This window comes from Nyctereutes procyonoides, unplaced genomic scaffold, assembly GCF_905146905.1.
Source record: "Nyctereutes procyonoides isolate TBG_1078 unplaced genomic scaffold, NYPRO_anot_genome, whole genome shotgun sequence".
Taxonomy (NCBI): Eukaryota; Metazoa; Chordata; class Mammalia; order Carnivora; family Canidae; genus Nyctereutes; species Nyctereutes procyonoides.
The window spans coordinates 12,407,814-12,433,318 of NW_026575134.1; the positions used below are offsets into that span (position 1 = coordinate 12,407,814).

Consider the following 25,505-nt stretch of genomic DNA (forward strand, 5'->3'; position numbering starts at 1 on the left):
ACTTAAAGTATACAATGTAAAAAAAACATAAAAAAAAAGAAAAAAATAAAGTGTACGAGGTGAAAATTCGATGGACATCGGCATTGTGAAATGATTACCACGATTAAGATCATCACCTGGTGGGAATGCTGAGGATCTACTCACACCGTAACGAGTCAGGACCACACTGACCATTTGATCCCCAGAACTTTCTCCTCTTTTTTTTTTGAACTTTCTCCTCTTAAACCTGGAAGTCTGTAACTTTTCCCAACCTTTCCCCTTCCCCCCACCTGCCGGCCTCCACTCTACTCTTCTACTCTCTGCTTCGATGGGTTTTTTTTTTTTTTTAAGATTCCATGTACAAGTGAGATCATATATATGGTATTTGTCTCTCTCTCTCTGGCTTATTGTCACTTGGCATAGTGTCCTCCAGGTTCATCTATGTTTTTGCAAATGGGAGGATTTCCTTCTCTTTTTTATGGTTGAATTTTATACGCACACAGCTACACACGCCCCACATTTTCTTTATCCACTTATCCATCGACGGGCACTCAGGTTATTTTCATCTCTTGTCCGTTGTGAACATGGGAACACAGATTCTCTTCGAGATCTGTATTTCATTTCCTTCCACTATATACCCAGTAAGGGGATTGCTGGATCCTATGGGAGCTCTATCTATCCTATTACACGCTCCACCAAGTGGACGATAACCTAATCCTCCACCTTCCTGGTAGCATTTATACCAACTTATCATTGGCACAGTCCAACCACTTTGGAGTCCACTGAGTCGAGGAAGTAGGAATTGGGTCAGAGCCTTGGAGACTGCAATATAACTAGCCACTTGCATGGTTCTACTTCAGAGGGTCTCAGGGAGCCTCCGCTCTGCGTGCATCACAACAAACTTCATTCAACCAGAGATGCCCTTTACCTAACCCACTGGTTCTCAACCAGGGGTGACTTTATCTCCTCCCCTGGAGACAAAAGTGTCTGAAGCCATTTCTGCTTGTCGCAACTAGGGTGTACAACCAGCATCAAGTGGATGGGGGCCAGGGATGCTAATAAACATTCTATACCGCACAGGACAGTCCCACTCGAGTCCCACAGTGAGCAAATATTTTGCCCAGAATATTAATGGTGTGGACGTTGAGAAGCTTGAGGAACCCTGTCCTTACCTATGCTTCTTATTTTCTCCTTCCGTGCGAATAACTGTTTTAGAGTCAGTATGATCTCGACTCCAAGGCACTGGTCATCTCATATAGATCCCTAGGCAGTATTCCAGAAGGAACCATAGTTTGGACAATGATTGTTTTTAAAGATTTTTATTTATTTATTCATGAGAGACACAGAGAGAGAAGCAGAGACGCAGGCAGAGAGAGAAGCAGGCTCCCTGCGGGGAGCCCCATGTGGGACTCGATCCCAGGACCCCGGGATCACGACCTGAGCCACCCAGGCATCCCTGGACAAGGATTCTGATCAAAGATGGAGATTTTGATGCATGCCAAGTATAGTAAACATAGAATACACAACACACAATTAGAAAATTAATTAGAATCTTCTTTCCCACAATGGGTACTCATGATTTTTCTGGGCAGTTCATGCCCTTATTAATTACCTTTAAATCATCAAGAAGTATCAGATGATGAGTGGTCCAGTTTTACCTCTGGTTGCATTTATTGCCTCTAAAACTTTAAAGTTAGTCATACTCATTTGGAACATAAGTAACTCTCAGGATATTAAAACAACCAAGACTCCTCACTTATAATGTTTCTTTGTTATGAAATGAGTCTTTGGCCTTAGTAGAACCATTCATATCATCCCCACGACGTAAAAAAAAAAAATGAAAATGCAACACTGGTGTGAGCCAAAGTTAGGAAAAATACATACCAAACTGTTAACATTCGTTATCTCTGGGGTGGGGGGAGAGTGAAGAAGCAAACACTGCTTTTTACATGTATATACCTGTTTATATAATTTACATCTTTTACATTTATATAATTTACATAATTGTTATTTTCAGTATTTTCCTAACAGTTTTAAAAGGGAATTACTAGGAAAAGTTCAAAAAGACAGATTTTTTTTAACCCTCCATAGGCCATATCATAAAAGTCTGTTGGTCCTAACTGTAGGAGCAAAGCCCGGGGAGACTATTTCCGTTTTGTGCTTTATGTTGAGACCCAAATTGTTTTCACTTAGTCCCATAGACTAGAACATTCACAGTTTTTGAAATTAGGTTGGAAGAGAAGTTAGGGGCCTTCTCAGAGAGGTCTAAAATAACGCACTCCACTTTTTGAGTTCTTCTTAAAGCTGTCTTCACAGTTCAACAATGTAGGAGAATAAGACCTTGGTTTGAGGGGCACCCGGGTGGCTCAGTGGTCAGAGCATCTGCCTTCAGCTCCGGGCGTGATCCCAGGGTCCTGGATCGAGTCCTGCATCGGGCTCCCTGCAGGGAGCCTGCTTCTCCCTCTACCTATGTCTCTGCCTCTCTCTGTGTCTCTCATGAATAAGTAAATAAAATCTAAAAAAAAAGGCCTTGGTTTGGCCACCTTCCTGACTTTGCCACTCGAGAAAGGTCTGAGCCACAGGGACTATGCTCTAGTTCCACCTGTTAGGAAGAAGTGCCCAGGGAGTCCCAGAGAGGAGCCTTTGCTTCCATTGGTAGGGTCAAGGTAGAGAGAGTAGAGAATGGGCCCCAGCCCACAGTCAGGGTCCCCCCATAGAACTTCATGCCCATCAGGGTCCCAGCAAGAAACAGGAAGCACACTTGAATCTAATTGTGGATCACATATTTGTAAGGAGAGTTGGCTGGGTTACCTATTCCCTGCATGACAAAGCACTCCCCAACTTCAAGGGCTTAAAACAACCATGTGTTGTTTTTCTGGGGGTTGCCTGGGTGGTTCTGCAAGGTCTGGGCTCTCAGCTGAGGGCTCAGCTGGCTGGTCTGCCTGGGGCCGGGCTTGCCTGAGATTAGGGACTCCTTTCCACAGGACAGGGCCTTTCATCCCAGGCCACTTGACAGCATGCTTGTGTCAGGGTTCCATGACAACGAGCACAGAAGCTGTAAGGCCCTTGAGGTCCTGTGCCTTGATTTCTCCTACTTTCTGTTGGTCAAAACCACCTGCAAAGCTGGACCTGGTTTGAGGGGAAGGGGAGATACCCTCTGCTCCTGAGTGGGAGGACCTCTTCAAAAGACCCAGGAATTCAGAGAATCCGCTAAGGGTGTGGAGGTCCTGTGCGATCCGCAGCAGTGAGGAGCCATCAGCACCCGTGGGCCCCAAGGAACAGGGAGAGCGGGAGGACCAGTGCTCTGAAGTCGCTCTCTGAATGCTGGAGCCAAAGACAGGGGCCCATCTTGCAGGCTGAGAGGAGAGGTGGAGAGGTAAACTGCAGAGCCCTGTGATCCACAGGGACAGCTGTGCACCCTCCGCCCCGCCCATCACTTCTCAGAACTGTCTGGTGGCCAAGTGTGTGGATGCGCTCCAGAGATCCAGGGAGCCAGATGATGTCATCCACTGAGGCTAGCTTTCCAGGACAGAGCGGGATGGAGAATGGATGTGGTCAGGCCAAGGACGAGTAACCAGCACAGTCTCATTAACTTCGGTGGTAGAAACGCAGGGGTCTTTTCATCCTTTTAGTACAAATAACGCTGCCAGTGCTGAATCTCCCTTTGAATCCCAAATGGACCTATATTTAAGTTCCTAGAGACAGAATGCTCACCACCTCCCATAGCAGCTCTCTCTTTGAACAGCTGTGACTGCTAGAAAGTTCTTTATCTCCAGACAAAGTCTTCCTTCATGGAGCTTGCTCCTGCTGGTTTCATTCTATTTCCTCAGGATGACAAAAAACACATGTCCTCTGCTTTCATAGCCCTCAAATGCTTGAAAATAACTACAGGACATGCCCTGAATCTTCTTTCTCTATATAAAACATCATCAGTTAATTCGTCTTTTGTTCATGGGACAGTTTCACATTTCTTCAGCAATCTGGCTTCTTCCTCTAAACATATGCTACAGGGTAGCTTTGTCAATTCCCTCGGATTGTCCAGGTGCGACCTGTCCAGGTGACGTGGGACATTTACCTCCTTTCTTTAAGAAGTTCCACTTCTGCCTAAGGGCAGTTTCTTTTTCTAAGGCGACTTCACACCATTAACTGTCACCCTCTCTACCTCTTCCATCCACGACTTTATGGGCTCCTTGCTAGGGTTTACTCTAATTCCCAGGTATTTGTTGTATGAAGAATGGATATGGATGGATGGATGGCTAACAGTGAAAGGCATCATGTTGCTTTTACTCTTCAGGGGCTTGAATATCAGCAGAGCAGAATGAAGTCTTTTTTTTTATTGAAAGACTGAGAACCCCTAAAGTGATGAGCACATGTTAAAAAGCAAAGTTAAAACAGCACAAGCAAACCTGTGGAAATATTCACCAAGTCCAATCAAGGCTCGTCATCCATCTTTTCATTTCTAACAAATTCCAACTAACTTTAGACTAATGTTGATAAATGCCATTAGATATACAATTTTTTTAGGCAAAAACATCACATTGCCCAGATTTGTGTGAAAACTTTGAAGAGTCTTGTGAAAATTAATTTTTTGTCTGTTGAATCAAAATGCAAAACTAAATATGCCTTTAAGAGGCACAGAAAACCCTGTGTTTCACGTAAGGTGGGTATCCAGGATGAATCCACCAAAACCGAGTCTATCCTTTACTTCATTTTCTTATTTCAGATTTAGAAAAGAAGATCCAAGATCTGCAGCTGAGTAGACAAGAAAAAGCTGACCAACTGAAACAGTTGGAAGATCAAGTTGTTGCCATTAAAAATGAGATCACTGAGCAGGGAAATAAATATGCTACTTGCTACAGTTAGGCAGAGGTGACGTGCAAAGTCACCTGTGCCTTCTTTTCTGGCATCTGACAAAGAAGCTTCAGGAGCAGAGCTGAACTGGGGAAAGGGCAATGGTCAGCCCCGCCTCCTCTGCCTCCGGGAGCCCCGCTCCTTGCCCTGGATTTGAGCTGGGCCAAGCAAATGCTGTTCCACGTGGAATAGAAAGGAGGAAGTAGAGACACGGTTTCTGGCTTCAGAAACCTTTCTTCTTGCCTTCCTTTCCCTCCCAACACATAAAAATAATTTATTACGTGTGACAAGTACAAAATAAATAAGCATTCTATTCATTAATCATCACTTCAGTCAAGTGAGCCTAAGTGTGAAATAAGTTGCCAGGGGAGGGGGGCAGGGGGGCAATGGGTTACTAATCAATGGGCATAAAATTCTGGTGAAGTAAAATAAATTCCAGGGTTCTGCTATACATTGTGTAAGGTCAACAATGCATTGCATACTTAAGAGTGTGTTTGGAAGGTAGATCTATATTCAATGTTCTTACCACAATAAAACAAAATAAAAATAAATGCAAGCAAATTAAGCCACAAATACATCAATGTTTCTAGCACTAGAATGGAATAAATCTGGACCGTGTCCCGTGGGCGAGATTGTCCCGTGTTTTCTTTTTATTTGGATATGCTTTATCTATAAAACGATTATTCTGAATAAAATGCATACAATTCAAAATGCAACTTGTTTTTACACCCACTTCCCTCTCTATTCATTCTCCCAATCAAAATTCTGTTTGCCCCAAATGGCACTGGAACAATATTCAAAGAGAGAAATGTTGAGCTACTTTTCATAATTTGTCTGTAAGCAGTTTTGCTGTAAAATCTGCTACTGATTTTTGAAAGACCAGCAATCCTTTCGTTATTGTTTAGTGTGAAATTGTCTCATTTTGAAATAAGTCTATGATTTCACATTAACCTTTTCTGGATGTATTAACTGAGCACACTGCTTCTGTTTGTGAAAGCAATACTTCAGAGGGATTATTTTAAGGGATTTGGCCCCACGTGTTTGAATAAGAAATAATAGATGCCAACATTGATATATAAAAGAGGAAAGCAGCTGGAGCCATTTCCCGTAAGGACTAACTCATTAAAAAAAATGGGTTTAGGGTCGTCTGGGTGGCTCAGTGGGTGGTTGAGCATCTGCCTTTGGCTCAGGTCATGATCCCGGGGTCCTGGGATCGAGTCCCACATCAGGCTCCCATCCCTGCATGGAGCCTGCTTCTCCCTCTGCCTATGTCTCTGCCTCTCTCTGTGTGTCTCTCATGAATAAATAAATAAAATCTTTTTTTAATGGGTTTAAAAATTCAATGAAGGGGCTTTAGGATTATACATAAAACATATATTATTTAGGAGAATTGCAGTTTCCCTGGAGATCCTGAAGAATGAAATGAAATTTTTTCTACTGGAAAGCCCACCAGAAATTTCTTTTGAAATGTATGATTGCAATGCTCTATCTACCCAGCACTTTGATGTCTGGAAACTTCTACCAACAAATGTCACACAAACTGAACCATAGTTGGAAAATAGGCGATCACAAAATCTAAGTTGTGTTCTCCCGTGTAGAGGGTGGAAGATACTCCAGGCTTCCCATCAGGATACTGACTTCCATGCTTGGACAGACGATAGACTTAACTTGACAAGCATCGTTATCTGTTTGCAATAGGAACCCTCAACTGTTCTTCCTTTTCAGTGGTTGGAGACTATACAAGTAACAGCCAGAGGGATCCCTGGGTGGCGCAGCGGTTTGGCGCCTGCCTTTGGCCCAGGGCGCGGTCCTGGAGACCCGGGATCGAATCCCACGTCGGGCTCCCGGTGCATGGAGCCTGCTTCTCCCTCTGCCCGTGTCTCTGCCTCTCTCTCTCTCTCTCTCTCTCTCTCTCTCTCTCTCTGTGACTATCATAAATAAATTTAAATCAAAAAAAAAAAAAAAACAAGTAACAGCCAGAGAGTGCGCAAAGGGTTAAAGAAGGAGGAGATTCTGTCCTCCTACTGACCAAGGGTGGGGCAGAAAAATGCCCCAGCCCTAAGGAAAGCACAGTAACCAAGGGAATCAAGGCCAAGGACGAGATCAACCCGTCATCTCCTCCCGGCCACCTGGGATTCCAGTGTGAGGAGGTCAGGAAGGATATGATGCACTTTGGAAAGACTGTCATTAAAAAGTGGTATGCCTTCTAAACTTTGGTGTTTAAAATGATAAGCTTTGGTTATCTTTTAAAAAATGTACATACATGAAAAATCTTCTTCCTCAGATAAATCATTGCTAACTTCTATTACTTGCTGCATCTGTTGTTCAAGATGTGACCAAGGCAAAGATTTGGTGAAACAGTATCCATTACATATTGCAAAGGCATCTGAAAATGTGTCACGAGATCTAAGACCCAGCTGAACCTGTATATTAAGAAAATAATCTTAAATACGGGGGGAGAAAAGCTTCGTGAATAATTCGTTGTGGCGCTTCTGATATTAAAAATGCAAAGAATGCAAATAACAATAAAAAACCAATGAAATATTATGATTTTACCAGTCTGATTCTTGGATGCAAATGTGGAAAACTAACAAGAGCTTATTATGCAAGAAAGGAATTTCTTTTTTTATGGATTTTATTTATGTATTCATGAGATACACAGGCAGAGAGGCAGAGACACAGGCAGAGGGAGAAGCAGGCTCCCCTGTAAGGAGCCTGATGTGGGACTCGATCCCAGGACCCCCGGGATCACAACCTGAGCCAAAAGCAAACGCTCACCTGCTGAGCCACCTGGGCATCCTGAGAGGAATTTATTTAAAGGTAATCTAATAGCACGTAACTTTGAAGACATGACAGGGAAAAATGTAACCAAGGGCAATTATACATCTGGGAATATATTCAAGATCACACCTCAGGGGCACTCAGGTGAGAGGCTAACACTGGACACTCTGTACCATCTGATTAACTCTCAACGGTCTTGCAGCTTGCCCATGACTCAAAATCCCTGGGAAAGATATCCAACTGCCTGAGCGTCTTCATGTGCGCTGGCTGCCGGAGAGAAAACAGAACATCTGCCCCCTCAGCTTTGGTCGTGGGAGGGAGTTTTGCCTCCATCTATCTTTGGAATCTTCCAAGGTGGGAAGTATTTTGATGTGAAGCATCAAAAAATTACAAATGCCCATCATAGCCCACCTTTTCCTCATAACATGATACATTCTTCATCCCACGTTTGATTCTAAAACAAAAACAATGTTGCATCCACGCAGCCCTCTGAGAGCACATCCACCCTGTCTTCAAGGGAACCAACCCAAAGTCCCGTCACTCGCTGAGTGCATCCAGCTGGGCTTGCTTCCTTTTCTGTTAAAATTTGGTCTCTGATGTACTGCAACTTATGATCAAGATGATGAAGTTTACCACGAACACACATCAAGTGTAGAGCAGTGGGGTAAAGAAGGGAACTTAAAAGGGAATAAAATGTATTTTTATATTTTATAATAAAAACTGCGAGTACACGCAAAGCATCACACGAGAAACACAGATGGAGACTGCAGATTTCATTTCTGTTAACTCCTCATAAGGTTGCCTTGGGATTGATTCCATCATCCCACCTTCCCTTTACTCATTCCATCTCCCCTCTGCCTTCAGCAAGCATCTCTTTATCAAGGAAATGGACCCAGATCTTCTTTCCTGAGGATGCTGTCTTGGAAGGTCCTGCGAGTATAGGGGCAGAGTGCTCTTGTATTACGTTTTGCCCTTGGACTTGGCAGGACAGGACTGTCTGGACTGCAGTCATCACCCTCCCTGCTGCCACTGTGTGACAAAAGGTCTATTTCTCATTAAGAGTTGAGATCAGTTACCCCAATCAGAATGATAATTCCCACCCTCCCTCTCTGTAAGCCTGAGGAGTCTGAAACAGCTGGGTATTCATATGTACTCCAACTCAACGGGGCAACTGTCAAGTCATCTAGTAAAAACGTACTTCCTTAGAGATCGGAGCCCAAAGTCAGGTACAGGGAGTAAAGTCTTGCCCATGAGGCATTTGGATAGAATTATGAACAGTGTCAGGTTTTCACTCTCTCTTGGTTATAGATCCACGTACTTTGCATCAAGAAGGCTCCATCAGTTTTCACGGAAGAACGCATGGCTCTGCCTTGCATCAACGGGAATACATTTTCTTTGCTTCTGTTACAACTATTCAAATAGTTTCCTAAACTTGAGTTGAGTGAACATGACATCTACCCAAGCACTGGGAAGTCTCTTGAGGCATGTGAGGGGCCAGCATAGAGCAGTCTAGACTGAGTCTAGACTCCATGTGTCAGAGCAGGAGTGGGGTGAAGGGGAGGAGGTAGAGAGCCAAGGTTGAGACGGAGGAGAGCAGGGGCCAGGCTTACAGAGACGGAGACAGCAAGACTCAATAATAGGGATCCATGACTCTGAAGGTGGGAGAGCAAGATAGCGGACAGCGCACTGGGTCGGTCACACACACTGGGGTGGCCAGGAAACGTGGGGCAGCCCTGTGACCAGAGGTCAGGCAGAAACATTTGCAAACCAGCTAGTCTCATCAGCAAACCATTAATGAAGATCAGGAAACATCACCATGAGGCAGCTGGTGTGGTCTGTTAAGGAAGCCATTCCATCTCCTCCTAAATTAGAAACCAATCTCAGGTGACGGGCAGCTCAGGCCCAGCAGTTAAGGGCCCAAAGCACCAAGGTGGAAAATGAGGGGAAACCAAAAGAACTGCTGTCCGGTGTCCTTCTTCCTTCTGGGACTAGAACTCCTCCACCTTCTAAACGGGCACACGGCTGCCCAGGGAGAGACACTGTATTGCTCAACGTCCCTTGCGGTCCACTGGGGCCGAGTGACTGAATCTGGCCGCAGGGATGTCAGTGAGAGTGTTGTGTGCAGCTTCAAGGACACAACCATAAAAGGAAGCTGTTCAACCTCCATGGTGGGCAGGCAGGCTAATGGCCTTCAAAAGGCCTAATCTCCATAGCCTGGGACTGCGTCATGTTACATGATGAAGGGAACTTAAGGCTGCAGATGGAATTAGGGTTGAAATCAGCTGACCTGGAAATGGGGCAATTAGCCTGAATTATCTGGGTGGGTCCAAAGTAATCGGAAGAGTCCTTAAAGGTGGAAGAGAAGGCACCAGAGAGAGGATCAGCAAGATATAGGCATGAGAAGGACGTGGCCTGATGTTCCTGGCTTTCAAGATGGATCCAGAAGCTGGGAAAAGCAAGGAAAGGGATTCTTTTTTACTGCTTCCAGAAAAGAGCACAGCTGTGCAACACCTTGATTTTGGCCAAGTGAGACCCGCGTGGGACCTCTAACCTACAGAACTGTAAGATGTGTCCTTTTAACCTACTGTGTTTATAGTAATTGGTTGTAGCAGCAAGAGAGCTCTAATACACTCCCCGTTTGTCTTTTTCCCCTTCAAGTGGGCCAGGATGTGGCAGGTCAGGTATCACTACGTAGAGGAGGGTAATCCTGTGAAACAAGGCAAAAGAAACCTAGATCCCTACTCGACTACCAGTCAGGGTCCCCACAGGATGCGGAGGGTACAGGTTGGAACCGTGTAATAAGGGGATGGTTGACAAAGATGTGGTGAGGGTGCAGGAGAGCTTGTAAGGGGTAGGGCAGCACGAGACAGGGGGTCCTCACCTTGGCCACAGGTGAGGAGAGCAGGTGACAGCTGGGCACCCGAAGAGAGTGTGTAGGAAGGCCACTTCATAGGACCTATGGTCACTGTTAAGGAATGCAGCAAGCTGTGACCACTCTGCAGAGGATCTGGGGGCGTGACCACCCCCAGGCTGCTGTCCCTGGTCCCAGGCAACCTCTTGTTAGCTTTTTCCACTCCCTAAACCAAGAGGCCAGACTGCTGCTGCTGCCACATAAACCAGCATCCTGGGCTTCGAGGGGGCGCAATGACGCTGGGCATCAAGGCCGTCTATGCTTGGCTCCCTGGGACTACTTGCCAGCTCGAACCTGTATGGGGTCGCAAAGCAAACCTCTCTGGTGATGTCACTGTGACCTTGGTCTCTGGTAAAACTGCTGAGCCAACATCCCCTTCAGTATCTCTGAGGTGGCATCCAGACTGCCAGGACAGTCCCCTCTCCCGCGTCATGGGGACAGCAGACCAAGGGTCAGGTGCTAAGTGCAAATCCGGGCTTGTCCCCTGCATGACCTCACGTGATTTACAGCTTCTGAATTCCCAGCCCTCCGTGTTTCCTGCCGCTGTGAAATGCTAATAACTACACCTGGTCTGGCGCCAGGGTCCCGCCCAGGTGAGAGGGCTGTAAGGTGTGTAAGAGATTCCTGAAGTCCTTAGAGACCCGCTTCCTAGCAATCACTGCACACGGGGGGCAGGTGCACTCCCCTCCTGCGGTGCTGCCTTCCTGGGAAGCCCCATTGCTGTCTCTCCACCAAACTGGACTTTTCCTTAAAAAGAATCTCCCTCCACCCGAAGGCTTCTCTCCCTGGCTCAGCTGAAAACACTTTCTCTGGAGTCTTCTCTTAGGTCGCCAGATGCTGATGAGCCTTACCTAACCAGAGAGTAGGTGAGGATGTAGAACATGTGTTCAGCCACGTGTCTATTCCTTTATAGAACTCAGGGTGCAGAGTATTCTTTTTTTTAAAAACATTTGTTTTAAAGATTTTATTTATTCATGAGAGAGAGAGAGAAGCAGGCTCCATGCAGGGAGCCAGACGCAGGACTCGATCCCAGGTCTCCAGGATCACACCCTGGGCCAAAGGCAGGAGCTAAACTGCTGAGCCACCCAGGTAGTCCCAGGGTGCAGAACATTCTACAAGTCTTCCCCGACATCTTCGTTCCATACATTGACTCCACATTGTTGCAGCTCGGACAGTCCTGGCACGATCCCGGAATGACAAATCTTTGCACTGTAACACGAAACCAGCTCACCATATGGGTTGGCCTCTCTAAAAATGTAGTTGAGAACAATGCAAGTCTTTAAATTCATATTTAGAGGAAACCCTGTCAACTGGGAATCAAATCCATGCATAGGACAAAAGAAATCCTTTTTCCCCTTCCCTCCCCGCTCTCTGTAACTGACACCCTATAGCACTGAAAATCCTTTCTCTGGAAACTTCTCCGCTGTCAAAACTCCCCCCCCCCCCCCAATCAGGCTCTTGGCTCTTGCCTCTCAGATCCCCTTCTTCCCTTGGCACTTGGTCCCTCTCCCTTTTCCTCTGCCACGGATGTTGGTTTACATGACTGTTGATATTTTCCAAGCCACGGGACCATAAATTAGAGTGAGCCACTCCCAGAGGAAGGTCATGGTCTCACAGACAGGCCAGGGCTACACCCCCCAGGCAGAGCTCACTGAGCCACAGTGAGGGAGAGCCTTGCTTTGCAGTTAATTAGGCTTTGTGTAGAAAAAGCAATTGTGGGCCCCCTGGGGGGCTCAGTGGTTGAGCAGCTGCCTTTGGCTCAGGGTGTGATCCGGGTCCTGGGATCGAGTCCCCATCAGGTTCTCTGCGGGCAGCCCGCTTAGGTCTCTGCCTTTCTCTCTCTCTCTCTCTCTGTGTCTCTCATGAATAAATAAGAAATATTTTTTAAAAAGAAGAAAAGCGATTGCATGAAGTGGCTATGCAAAAAACCTTAAGGAGTACATTTGTATAGATAAATACAAAGGTTTATATATTTATATATGATTTATGCAAATATTATGTAAATGCAGCTATAAGTTTTGGGTTCCTCGGTAATCCTCGGCCACTCAGCAAACTACCTTAATCAATCCCTCCTGTGTGCAAACCTCCACACATACATACCCCTTCTTGTCTTCCTTTGTCAACAATCCCCCCCCAAACAAGCCCAAGGAGAACTGTTTTTCATTCACTTTATGCTTCTGACTAAAAGCTTTGTCAGCCCTGATTCTCCTGCTTCAGGAAAGTGACAAACTTTTTTTTTTTTTTTTTTTATGGTGAAAAAATTTATATTTAGATTTATAGCCGGCTGGACTCAGTTTAGATGATCCCAATTTTGTTGGCAACATCCAAAGCATCATAGTCAGGAGCCAGTCGAACATATGCTTTCTTCTCTCCATCAGGCCTGATCAAGGTGTTGACCTTGGCCAGATCAATGTCCTAGAGCTTCTTCACAGCCTGTTTGATCTGGTGCTTATTGGCCTTGACATCCACAATGAACACAAGTGTGTTGTTGTCTTCTATTTTCTTCATGGCTGACTCAGTAGTTAAGGGGAACTTGATGATGGCATAGTGATCAAGCTTGTTTCTCCTGGGGGCGCTCTTCCGAGGATATTTGGGCTGCCTGCGGAGACGCAGGGTCTTGGGTCTTCGGAATGTAGGTGACGTGCGGATCTTCTTTTTTTTGTGACTGTGCACGCCTTTCAGCACCGCTTTCTTAGCTTTCAAAGCCTTTGCTTTGGCTTCGGCTTTGGGAGGGGCAGGGGCTTCCTTCTTCGCCTTCGGCGCCATCTTCGTGAAAGGGCGGAAAGTGACAAACTTTGGTGACTAAAGTTTTCACAGGCTTTTCCCACTATAAGTTTTAAGGCTTTAGGAACAGAGATGCCTGCTTATACTTCACTAGAAGACAGTCCCCTGTTTGTTCTCTCATGTTTCCTGCTCTCAAACCCTTGAGAGACAGAGATCATGTCCCCCCCCCCCCCCTCCTTCCAACATAAAGCAGACGAAGCATGACTTCTAACCTGCTCATCCATCAGCATCTAGCTTTTCCCTTCTGGGCAGTAGCTTCAAACTACATATGATTTTTTTAAAGATTTTATTTATTTATTCATGGGAGACACACACAGAGAGGCAGAGACACAGGCTGAGGGAGAAGCAGGCTCCACGCAGGAAGCCCAACATGGAACTCGATCCCCAGACCCGGGACCACGCCCTGAGCCGAAGGCAGACGCTCAACCACTGAGCCACCCAGGCATCCCAAAACTACATATGATCTTTAGCTTTACTCATTAAATGCTTTGGAACATTCTAGAAGGCTGCTTGTGCTAGACCAACCTGCCTCAGACCCAGCCTGCTGACTGAACAAGCTTTGTTAAGCAAAGCAAACTTACCACAATCTAAATTAAACATATTAATCAGCATGTACAGGATTTTTGAGTGCAGTCTTTTCTTCATGTTCATATGAATTATGTGGTTTTTTTTAAAGGTTGTGTTTGATTCATAGCCATGCCTGACCTCATTCCATGCACAACCATAGTTCTTTGACAAACACCAAGGTCTAGGAAATAGGGGGCTGGCTTAATTTTATCTTACATTCTCCAGGTGATAATGAAGTTTACTACATTCAAAGCCCTCTGGTCCTCCCTACCTGGCACCGAGAATTAAAATCTAATCTTTAGTACCGGTACTTGCTTGCAGGGAGGACTTTGAAATAGCCCACAAAACGTTCATAGTAAAAAAAAAAAAAATTAAAATCTATTGGTAGACGATAGTTCCTCTAATGGGAAAAGATATAAAATGGAAAGTACTAGATATAACCGGGCAAACCCTTAGAGACACTGGCTTCAGGCATTTCTCTGGAGCTTTTGCACATGATCATCTCCCCCAATTGCCCCTCCTTCAGGAAAGAGGTTTAAGAAATCCAACCTGCAGGAGATTTAAAGAATTCCCTCACCCCCTCCCCTCATTTTCAGAAGAGCACTGAGGTGACCTTAGCCAGGGGTCACACGCCTAGTGGGTTACAGAAATGCCAAGGCGGGGGTGATAGAAAACCCATCTTGGGACAATGCTCATTCTAGAGCATTCTAAACTCTTTCAAGACTGTTTGCTCTTTTAACTGATCTTAGGCTCTATTAAAATAACCATCAAATACAGGAAAACATTTTCTTAAAATCGACCAACCTATTCTTTATATAAATGGTCTTAGAAACGATTTCACAGAAAGGAATTCTGCTTGACAGAAAACAAAGGCCAAATGGCTTACCGAATAGACCTACTCCATCCTTAATATTAGTGAACAAACAGGTAAACTCTTGTAGGACTATGTCTTTTTTTTTTTTTAAAGATTTTATTTACTTATTCATGAGAGGCACAGAGAGAGGCAGAGACACAGGCAGAGGGAGAAGCAGGCTCACAGAGGGGAGCCCGATGCGGGACTTGATCCCAGGACCCTGCGATCACAACCTGAGCCAAAGGCAGATGCTCAACCACTGAGCTGCCCAGATGCCCCTACTATGTCTTTTAAGAATAGCCAACTAAGTGACCATATAATTGTCATCAAACAATCAACAGAATTATTTTCAGTCCTCAAAGCTTTCCATGTAGTGTTTTTGTTTTATTTTTGAGAGATTTTGTTTTATTTTGTTTAGATTTTGAGAGAGAGCAGGAGGGGAGGGGCAGAGGCAGAAGCAAACTCCCCATTGAGCAATGAGCCCCACGCAAGGCTCAATCCCAGGGCCTTGATTGAGATCATGACTCGAGCCAAAAGCAGACACTTAACAGACTGAGTCACCCAGGCACCCCTTTCCATGTAGTTCTTAAAAACAAAGCAACAATGTAACAAATAACAAGGTAGGGCAAATTTAAAATATTAAGTTCTATTATATATAAAACTTGTTACAATATATGTGTCTTCAGCAAAATTCACTTGACCTAGTAACTGTTAGTTCTTTAGGTAGGAAAACGAAAACCTCCTTGGTTGGGTGCAGTGGTTCTTAGAGGATATGAAACCATTTTCTAGGGCTCTGTAATAACCAAACTGCTATTTAGATTATTAGCTCTGTGAAAATGAATGTTTACATTAATCCAAGTTGGTTTTTCTTCTTGATTCTCAACTGAGCTTATTAAAAGCATCACTATACTGTGAACTTTCTAGAAAGGAGTAGGAATGGAAGTCAAATGGAGCCTGAAAATCTAACAGGCAAACTAGTGTTTGAGGATTGCAGAGATTCGTACCATGGGAAGAAGCTCAAAGCTTGGAAAGGCTGTATAAACATCCCATATCTAAAGATAAACACTTGGGGATCTTTATGACATTCAGGTTTAGCTTTGTGTTAGCCATACTGCGTTATGATTCATCTAGGGAAGCAAAATACTAACGGAAAAGATCAAATATTCAGGATTAAAAGAACAATTGCCTTCATTTGGAAAGAGGTCTAAACTTTCTTACAAACCAATGCAAAAAAGTTCATCTGTTTAGATAGGATATGTTTCAAGTTGCAATTTTCTTTTAAAAATCTCTGCTCTGTTCAACTCCTCAGACTACCACCACCCATTCCATTCAGCAGATCTCTAGAGATGTGTATACTAAAATTTCTCCTTAAACTCCATTTTTTTTTGCTTCCATCAACTTTTTGGGAGGAGGTAACTCTAATATATAGACAACATGAAAGATTTAAATATTTATAAACACCTTTCTTTGTAAGGAAAAAATCAACTTTCAACTGTGAACACAGTTGACTATATTTTGACTGGAACATAAAAGCAAAGGAAGTGGTTAAGAAAAATTAATCATGGCTACTCTACATTGCATTCAAACCCAAATAGACCGTAACAGTTCCTACTCTACTAAAACTCAAGTTTCTGTGAAATGCCTGCATATTTTAAAGTACATCAGGAAGCTTGATTTGTTTTCTTCCATTTTTGACTGGACAGAAAACATTCTTTGCTCAGGGATGTGAAGACTGCATGACTCCCAACCTAGAGTTTATTAAAGTGAACGTCACTTTTGAACATAAAAGGTCACGTTTGAGCATGCAATCACAGGAAACTATCTTAATTTTGAAATCTTTATTTTTAAAAAATTTTTAAAGATTTTATTTATTCATGAGATACACAGAGAGGCAGAGACACAGGCAGAGGGAGAAGCAGGCTCCATACAGGGAGGACTCGATCCCAGAACCCTGGGATCACAACCTGAGCCAAAGGCCGATGCTCAACCACTAAGCCACCCAGGCATCCCTGAAATACTTTTTAGAACAATGGCTATACATGTTCATTGTGGAAAAAAATCCTCAAATAAGGGAAAACTATCATTTAATATTTTGGGTTGTATATAGGCAATTCTTGGGTGGTCTCCCTTTTTAATCCTTTAAGAAATATGTATAAATGTAATACATATATTACATTATTTCCCCATAACTGGAGCCTACTTTCCCCCAGCTATATTCTAAAAATTGGCTTCCATCTTTTTAGGCAACCGTCTAGTATTCCATTACAGGGGTCTAGCATAATTACTTTCCCTAAGGGATCATCAGTAGAGGACCAGCCATTTTCCAGTTTTTCTCTTGTTTAAAAACAACAGCATACACCTCTTTATCTGCCTAATTTGGCATATTTTTCCCAGAGTCAGTTATGTATAATTTAAATTTTAATATTTCAGATTGCCCTCCAGAAAAGCACACTTTTACCTTCCTGGCAATTAGTTATGTTGCTGCCCTTGGGAATCTCATTACAGATGACACCATAAGACTTAGGGACATTTACTTACCATTATATCCTCACCACCCTGCAGCTTCTCACACAACGGTGAAAGTGTGGTTGCTTCTTGGTACTCCTTGCGTGGATTCACACTCCCACAGCATGGGATAGAGCAGTGGCTGAGCAAGTTTATGCTGAGTTAACATTATGTATTCTCATTAATACTTCACAGAAAACTCCTCACTTGTATTTCCCACGGAATAAAATAAAATGTGCTATCTATACACAGTACTAATGTATATTGGGTATGACTCATTCCGGCTGAAGAATTACCTGTGAATTATTTCTCCCCAGAAAGCACAATGGGCATAGTTCCAGGCATTTATTGAATGAACACATTCAACAAATATCTGATGAGCCCTGTGTTCAGTGCTGGGAAAATTAGGATGCTCTCAAAGCACTTGAGATTGAGCAAACACAGAAAATACACTCCTACACTAACAATCTGTTTGGTGGACATTCATTATATACCAAGGATGTATTCTGTGCTGGTGTTAGGGATATAGCAGTGAGTGCAAGGGATGAGGTGTGTAGCACAGCTGGTTTAGAGCAATCTAGAAAGATCTTTTCTAATAGGTGTATGCCCAATATTATGCCTGGGCAGTGGAATCGAGAAGATTCTGCGTGTGAAGTACCATCAGAGGAGAGGCTGTCTTGGCAGAGAAGAGTGAGCAGGCATTTCAGGCAGAAGGAACTGGATGAGCCAAACACCAAGGTTTAGGGTTTGAGAACAGTGAGTAGAGTTTGGGAGTGGAGACTGATAGCTGAGAATGCAGAGGTGAGCGTAATTTCATAGGGGCCAGATTTCAAAGAGCCTGTAGAGTGTGCTAAGGTACCTGGTCTTTGTATTTGTCTCACAGATGAGATTGAGGAGTCCTGTCCCGTCATTTTCAGTAAATTCATTAGTGACTAGAAATAATGAATTTTAATTTCCTGGCTCACTGAATTTGTATTTTAAGATAAAAACCCAGACTTAGCCAACACGTATCATATGCTTTACTCAAAATATAACATACCACTTATACCTAAAAAAAAAACTCCCGTGGGTTACAATTTTTTGCTGTTGTTTAATTATACCAGTAGGTTGTCATTTAAAAAAAAAATAGTTGAAACATCCCTTTACCTCATCCCAAACATAGTCCCAGTCCCTTCCCTGAAAGTACCACCATCATCTGTTTGCTGTGCCTCTTTCTAGGACCATATCCTTGTCTATTCCTGTATGTATGTATATATGTTTATAGAAATAGAACATTGTAATGTTCTTCCTCCATTTTTAACCCCTGTTGATCTTCTTACCAATAGTATATACATGTAGAGACAACCCTGGCCTTCTCTCAGTGTAAAAGACCTATCACTAGTACATAGCAGTGATTGGCACCTAGAAAACACTAAAAAGTTAGAGAGGTTGCTGCTAAGGCTTAAGGTACTAATTAGGTAGATATGTGGAGCTGTCAAAGTCCACCAACTAGTGGTGATGATCAGCACTTGGATTAAAAAGTCCTGGGCAGGTGCACCTGGATGGCTCAGTGATTGAAAGTCTGGCCTTTGGCTCAGGTTGTGATCCTGGGTCCTGGGACGGAGTCCTGCATGGGGCTCCCTGCAGGGAGCCTGCTTCTGTCTCTGCTTCTCTCTCCCTCCCTCTCCCTCTCTCTCTGTATATGTGTGTTTCGGGAATAAATAAATCAATAAATCTTTAGATTAAAAAAGCCCTGGGCAGATGACTGAATCCTCAGCTCCATATTCCATGCTTTTGAGATAGGATCACCGAGACCTCATTTAGTTAGGTTAATAGCAACATTCCATTAGCCATCTTGGAAAAGGCAAACACATCCTACGACTTGTCTGGCAAATGGCCCAATATGTGAAATAGCATCTACTCCTGAAGTGAAGCCTAGTGATGACTTGTTGGTGATGTGATAAAAATGCAACCACCTGGCTCTGGGTGGGCCGGCCTTCCCAAATCTGATTACCAACCGTGGCAGCAACAGGCGCGACGGCCTTGATAAAATAAACACTCTTTCCAGAAGGAAAAGATTTATATTCTCCTAGAGGAACTGCAACTGTAGAGTTAATTCTTCTAGAAGTCCCCTGGCATTGTGGTTGGGGATGAGGAGGCCGGACTGTGGCTATGAGAGATGAGGTGCCCTTTTACTAGCATTTCCATCACTTGTGAAAGGTATTCAGATCAAAGGCTGTGTCTTCCTGGGGCAAAAGTCCTGGACTGGGAATTAGGATCCACTCAGTATAAGCCATAAGTGGTGGTGGAGCATTTAACTTGCTAATTAAACCTAGTTTCCTGGATCACCCTAGGTAATAATTAATAACCCAGAACTATGAGCTAGGTTTGCAGCAAGACAGGAGTTGAGGCTATCACTTCAAGCCTCTGGTACAAAGATATGGCCAGAACCTTACTGTACTCAAAATAGAGGTTAAATAAATGCTTTGTCCTTTTTTTATTTTAGAAAGAGAGAGCAAGCAGGTGGGGGAGAGCCAGAGGGTGGAAGGGCAGAGGCAGAGGCGGAGAGAGAGAATCTTAAGAAAGCTCCCTGCCTAGCACCAAGCCGGACATGGGGCTCCATCTCATAACCCTGAGATCATGACCTGAGCCAAAATCAAGTCTCTCTCTCTCTCTCTTTTTTTTTTTTTTTTTTAGGATTTTATTTATTTATTCATGAGAAACACACAGAGAGGCAGAGACACAGGTAGAGGGAGAAGCAGGCTACCTGTGGGGAGCCTGATATGGGACTTGACCCCGGGATCATGACCTGAGCCAAAGACAGATGCTCAACCACTGGGCCACCCAGGCATCCCAAGAGCCTGACTCTTAACCAAATGAGCCACCCAGGCACTGCAATAAATGCTTTTTCATTCAATAAGCATTTCCTAAGGACCTACCATGTGCCAGAACATGGGACTGGAAACTCCTGGGGAAATGTGAGGAGGACTTTAGGGGCTCACTGGGAACTGAACTTGACATTTCAAATGGAGAAAGACAGAATCTGGATTTACAAAGAGTAAAGGAAGAGTTAAAAAGTTAAAATATTGGAACACAAAGTCCTTTTCTCCACCTCTGGCTATTACTGAATTTCAGCATCCTTACAAGGCCAAGGAAAGTGACACCATCCACCAAAATAAAATTTTCAAAATCTTTCAAATACAATGCTAGGTAAATTGTTATAAGAGGTGAACTGAGTTTAAAAGTTTTTCTAAACTTTCAGAGTGTTAGCTAGCTGCTTACTCAATCGGATGTTCGTGATTTTCAAGCAACGGTTTTAAAACAAAAAGCAGGCCTCAAATTTTCGATGCCAATGAATTCTGTCCAAGCACAAGGCTCATATTAAAACAAAAAAACTTTTAAAATATTTCTAAAGTAAGTAGTTGCAATAATTTCTTAAACTTCCAGTCATACAGATGTTGGTGAATGAATCAAAGTTGACAAAAGCTGACCAGAGAAACAAAAACCCTTACTTCTAAAGGCCTTAAACTTTATTATATGTGAACTGGCAAGTATTCATGTTTTTTCCATTCTTACTGCCCCCACCCCCCGCCCCTTCTTTCGGTAGGGCACTCGCGGACGAAGGTAAAGATGGGATATGCCAGAAAAGTGAAACTAGTTCATGACTAATAATCAAGTCTTAATATGTTTAATGGACTACATTTAGGTTAATCCTGCTATGAATCTAATTAAGTTTTCTAAAAAACTTAAGAGTTTTGCTAAGGTTCTTTAGCCTTACCTCAACCATTAATCTCTCTCCTACTCATTTTTAAAATGCCAGGTTAGCAACCAGATGCTAAAATCCATAAACAAAGAATAAACAGTGAGCCGAAAAGGTGTCCCATTTAGACTGTTTCTATGGCATTCCTGTTAAATATAGATAAGAAATTTTTAAAGAGGCTTGGAATTCACGGGCATAGGCGGGTACAAAGTGTTACCCTACCTCCAGTGGGATCTAAAGTATCCTCTTGCCACCTTTGTGGGAGGTGAAATTTGGTGGATATGCAGCCTTGCAGAAAGCCTATAAAGAGCATGGATGTGACTTTCTTCTACCTATTTTCGTGACTATCTTAAAACATTCAAACACAGACCTCGGTACTCATTTGTGACCTTTCCATTGGCGTTTTAAGAATAAACAGATGACTGTTCTTAAAACACTAATGATAAAGACCTGCTTGAATCACGGTAAACGAGGCCATGCTGCAGTTTCAAACAAAAACCTCCCGGATCTCAGGCTATAAACAACAAAGGTTTTAACTCTATTGTGCTACATATCCAGGAAAATGTCTTGGCTTGTGTAATGTCTGCTGGCTTCAGGCATAGCTGGATCAGGGTATTCCAAGATGGTCCTTAAGGGGCTGCCTTCCTCTGTGGTTAGCCCTGGTCTCAAGGGGCTTCCACTAGTTCCATCCAGATAACTCCATGTCCAGGGGGAAAGAGATTTTGTCTCCCAGAAAAATCCCAGCAATCACTTAATTGGAAAATATGAGTTGTATACCCATCCTGAACCAAATACTGGAGCCCATGGTGGGATTGGCCCCATCCAGATTGTGTGGGCTGACAATGTCAGAGGATTAAGTCCTTCAAAAACCTCTGGCTGCTGTTACCAGACAAGGGGATATTACGACAAGCCCAAATAGCAGTTTCTATTGTATGGTCCAAGACAAAAATGCCACGATGCACTGCTTGATTCAGGTCTTCCATCTTCTAGAAGGTGACAGCACCCTTATGTGCTCCATTAATGGTCATAAGGAAAGGTTATTCGATTTTTGTTATTTATCCAGCAAGCAGATTTTGAGTGTATTTGGTACACCAAAAACTGCTACCGGATGGGAATACAAATTCCAATAAAACACGGCGCTTGCCCTCAAAGAGCTCCTAAGGACAAGGGCGTTCAACACAAAATTACAAATTCCTGTCCCACACATTCTAAAAGGGATGTAGAAAGTGCTATGTGACATTTGTTCTGAATTTTCCTGGTCATTGAACTTTTTCTTAGCTCCCTTCTGAATCTAACAAAGCACATTTAAATCTAATTTTCAAAACAGCACAAATCTAGTATTTTTCATGGGAACAATGTTACGTCAACAGCCAGGTTTTAGAACCAAAAGGTCAAAGTCTAGATCGTGACATCCTGGTTTGTTTCACGTCATTCCAGGATTTGAAATGAGACACATAAGTGGCATTCTAAGACTATGAAGGTGACCTTGAAAGCAGTTCTTGTTTTTCCTTCAAATAATGCCTCCGAGAAACAACTCTTACATATTCTGAGTCAAAGGAGCCAACAATTTGCAGTCCCATCTGCCATTCAGAATGCTGCAGAACTTTCCAGTAAAGACTGCCTTATGATGCAGCAGGTAGCGCCAGGTGAGTACACGTGTGGAATGGAAAAGAAGGGTAAGGGTCGTGTCAGCGGGAGGAAAGCCTCAAGGAGCTCCACTAACAAAAGTGATTCATTCCTTCTAAATTTGTAACCTCTTCAGAAACCAGAGGAAGCTGTAGGAAATGGAACAGAGAGGAAGAATTTGTGCCTGAGTGAAATGTGGAAGTATTCCTAAAATGAACTCCAGTTTGGTGATACTTCTCGTTCTACTTGACTCTAAATGCATGCGAGGTAGAAAGTGAACATTTAAGATTTAAAGACGTTTTGTGAACATGGAGACTAGGTTTTATTTACTTGCATTCAAGAAACATTTATTGAGCACCTACGATGTGCCCCCGTCACATTAGGCGGTGTTTATGCACGAATCAGTGTTGCACAATAGCTGGCCTCATCTCCCTGTCTATTGGAGATAAGAGCATAAACAAATAGTTACAGCATTAGGTCATTTACGCCGGAACAGGCTTTTATAAGGTGCTGGTGGACAGTTGGGGGTGGAGAGAGGGAAGAGAGGAACTCTGTAAGCAGAGGCTTTTAAGATGCATGGTCTAGTTCACCAAGCTGATGAGGTCACCGAGGGTCCATGGAGCAGAGAGCCAAAGTATAAAGTCTGTCCTGAACAGGCAACTTTAAGCAGCTCATATGGGCAGAGGGAAGCTATTGAAGGCTTCCGAACAAGAGAATGATGTAATCAAAATGTGCCTCAGAAATCCTTCTAGTGATGTCAGGGAGGATTGGACAAGAAGGGGAGACTCTGGAATAGACACGGCAGCCAGAGGGGCTCCGGCAGGGGTTCAGACCGACGTGAGGACAGATGATGTTGGGCAGGGTGATGATGTTAGAGCAATGGAATATGGTGGCTAGCTGCTAGCAAAATAGAAAGGACAGGAACCTCGTGCTAGGGAAAGGTAAGGAGAGGGGAATGTCCAACATGAGTCCTAGGCCAGGCTGGGTTTAAAGACGTGGGAATCTTTAGGGGCTCGGGCTTGGCTTAATGCTCTGTCAACATCTTGAAACCATTAATTTTTAAACAAAGGGCCCACGTGCTCATTTTCATCATGCACTGGGCCCTACAAATCCTATAGCTAGTCCTGTTCCCAGGCTCACCCTGAGCGCAGAGGTGGAGCACAGTGCCAAGAACAGACATTAGAAATAGCACACATTTTGTTCTAGAGAGGATGGGTGGGGAGACAAGTTCAGTTTTGCAAGGCAGGTACTTATGGGCTATCAAAGTGGAGCTACTCAATAGGCTGTTAGAAATTGGACGTAAATTGCATGCAAGGTATGAGCTAGAGTTACAGATGTAGGAAGTACCAAGGCTAAGGTGTGGGGAGGTGGGGCATGAATGAGACTGCTTAGAGGGAAAAGAAGCTCCTTTGGGAGCATCTATGTTTAAGGGAAAGAGAAGTGGGAGAGGGGGGAGTCAAAGTCCTATGGGGAAAATTTTGGAATTGTGTCCTGGAAGTCAAGGAAAAAAGTCTCAAGAAGGGAGTGATCACGTGAGATAAGCCACAAAGAGACCAGTAGGGAAAAGACCACTGTGCTTGGCTGTTAGAGGGTCCGTGGTCATCACTGGGACCACAGGTGGAGATGGAGGTCCTATTACGATGGAATGAGCAACCAAGAGGAAACAGAAGAGCAGACTATCCATTCAAGCACATGGGTTAAGAAGTCAAGAGGAGGAAAGAATTGTAGAGAATAGAGACCGGTTTTGGTTTTTTCCCTTAAGATGCATAAATCGAGCAGTTTGCATGTGAGAGCAGTGCCCTTAAGAGGGCAGAGGAGGGCACACACTTTCCAGAACAGAAGTACGTTCCGGGATGGGGAATGGAGACAAACTCAGATGGAAAGGCTGGACGGTGCATGTGTATGATACACGTTATCCCCTGCACATACGTGTTAGGAAACCCTCGACAAGCCTCCTAACTTTCTCGGTAACGTTACGTTTGCCCCTGAGAGTGAGGTGGTCAGAGTCCTGGGCTTTAGAACAGTGCTGAAGGGTTAACTCCTTACAATCTACAAGAAGACACTGCCCAGGGACAAAAATCACTGCTGAGTAGCAGGGAGGGAGGGCTCAGCCGAGGTCAAAGCAGAAGCCAGGCTCCTGCAAGAGGCAGAACTGAACGACGCTTGCCATGTGTACGGATGAAAAACTAATAAGCAACTTTGGCCCAGGGTATTAACTGCTTCTCCCTCCTTGTTGAGCTCTTGCCTCCGAATATTTTTTTAATTAAGCTCTGCAGACCCTCCGTTGCGATGTTAAAGGCTCACGACGGCACCTCCTTTCTCTGTGTGGTCGGGGCCCGCCAGCCAGCACCTGGGAGCCTGGACATTGTTGCTTGGAGGCAAACCTCTCCTGGGGCTGCAACAGGGCAAGTGCTGATTTAGTGAATAATTAATGTATCACCAAGACCTGAGGTTCCTGCCTCCCGCCGCACAGAGGAGGTTTAGAAACCCATAAAGCAGCTTTACTCTGCGGTCTAATGATTAAACTTTCCCTGGGCCCTACTTCATTGCAGTGAAGTTAAACGCTGACCAACTAGCCACTTAAAGCCTTCTCCCCTCCCCGGGGCGGGGGGGGGGGGGCTAAAAACAGGCAGATTCCCAACTGGACTGGCAACTAACGATGCTCCCCACACGCAAGGCACTTTTGCCACAACCCCAGCTTTGACTCCATCCTCTGCTAGGGCAGCAGAATCGGGCTGTCACTGGAAGGGTGGCCCTGCGCCAGCCTCTCTTCCCGCCCCAACCCCCGGGAGCTGGGTGAGCTTCTGCATTAACCAGATGGAACCAGGCGGGTGGCACGCAGAGCTCACCCCGCCCCCCCACGACTTGTCTACCGTGGAGTTAGCTCCTCTCTAGAGCTGCCGAGGTGG

General features: G+C 44.2%; 1 protein-coding gene across 1 annotated transcript in view; it reads left to right on the forward strand.

Moving 5' to 3' along the window:
• LAMB4 (laminin subunit beta 4) overlaps positions 1-6,711 on the forward strand; it is a 102,035-nt gene extending 95,324 nt beyond the window's left edge. Inside the window, 1 exon segment of the mRNA XM_055301043.1 lies at positions 4,703-6,711. Coding sequence (XP_055157018.1) covers positions 4,703-4,842 — 140 coding nt within the window. The 3' untranslated portion in view covers positions 4,843-6,711.
• The last annotated feature ends 18,794 nt before the right edge of the window (positions 6,712-25,505 follow it).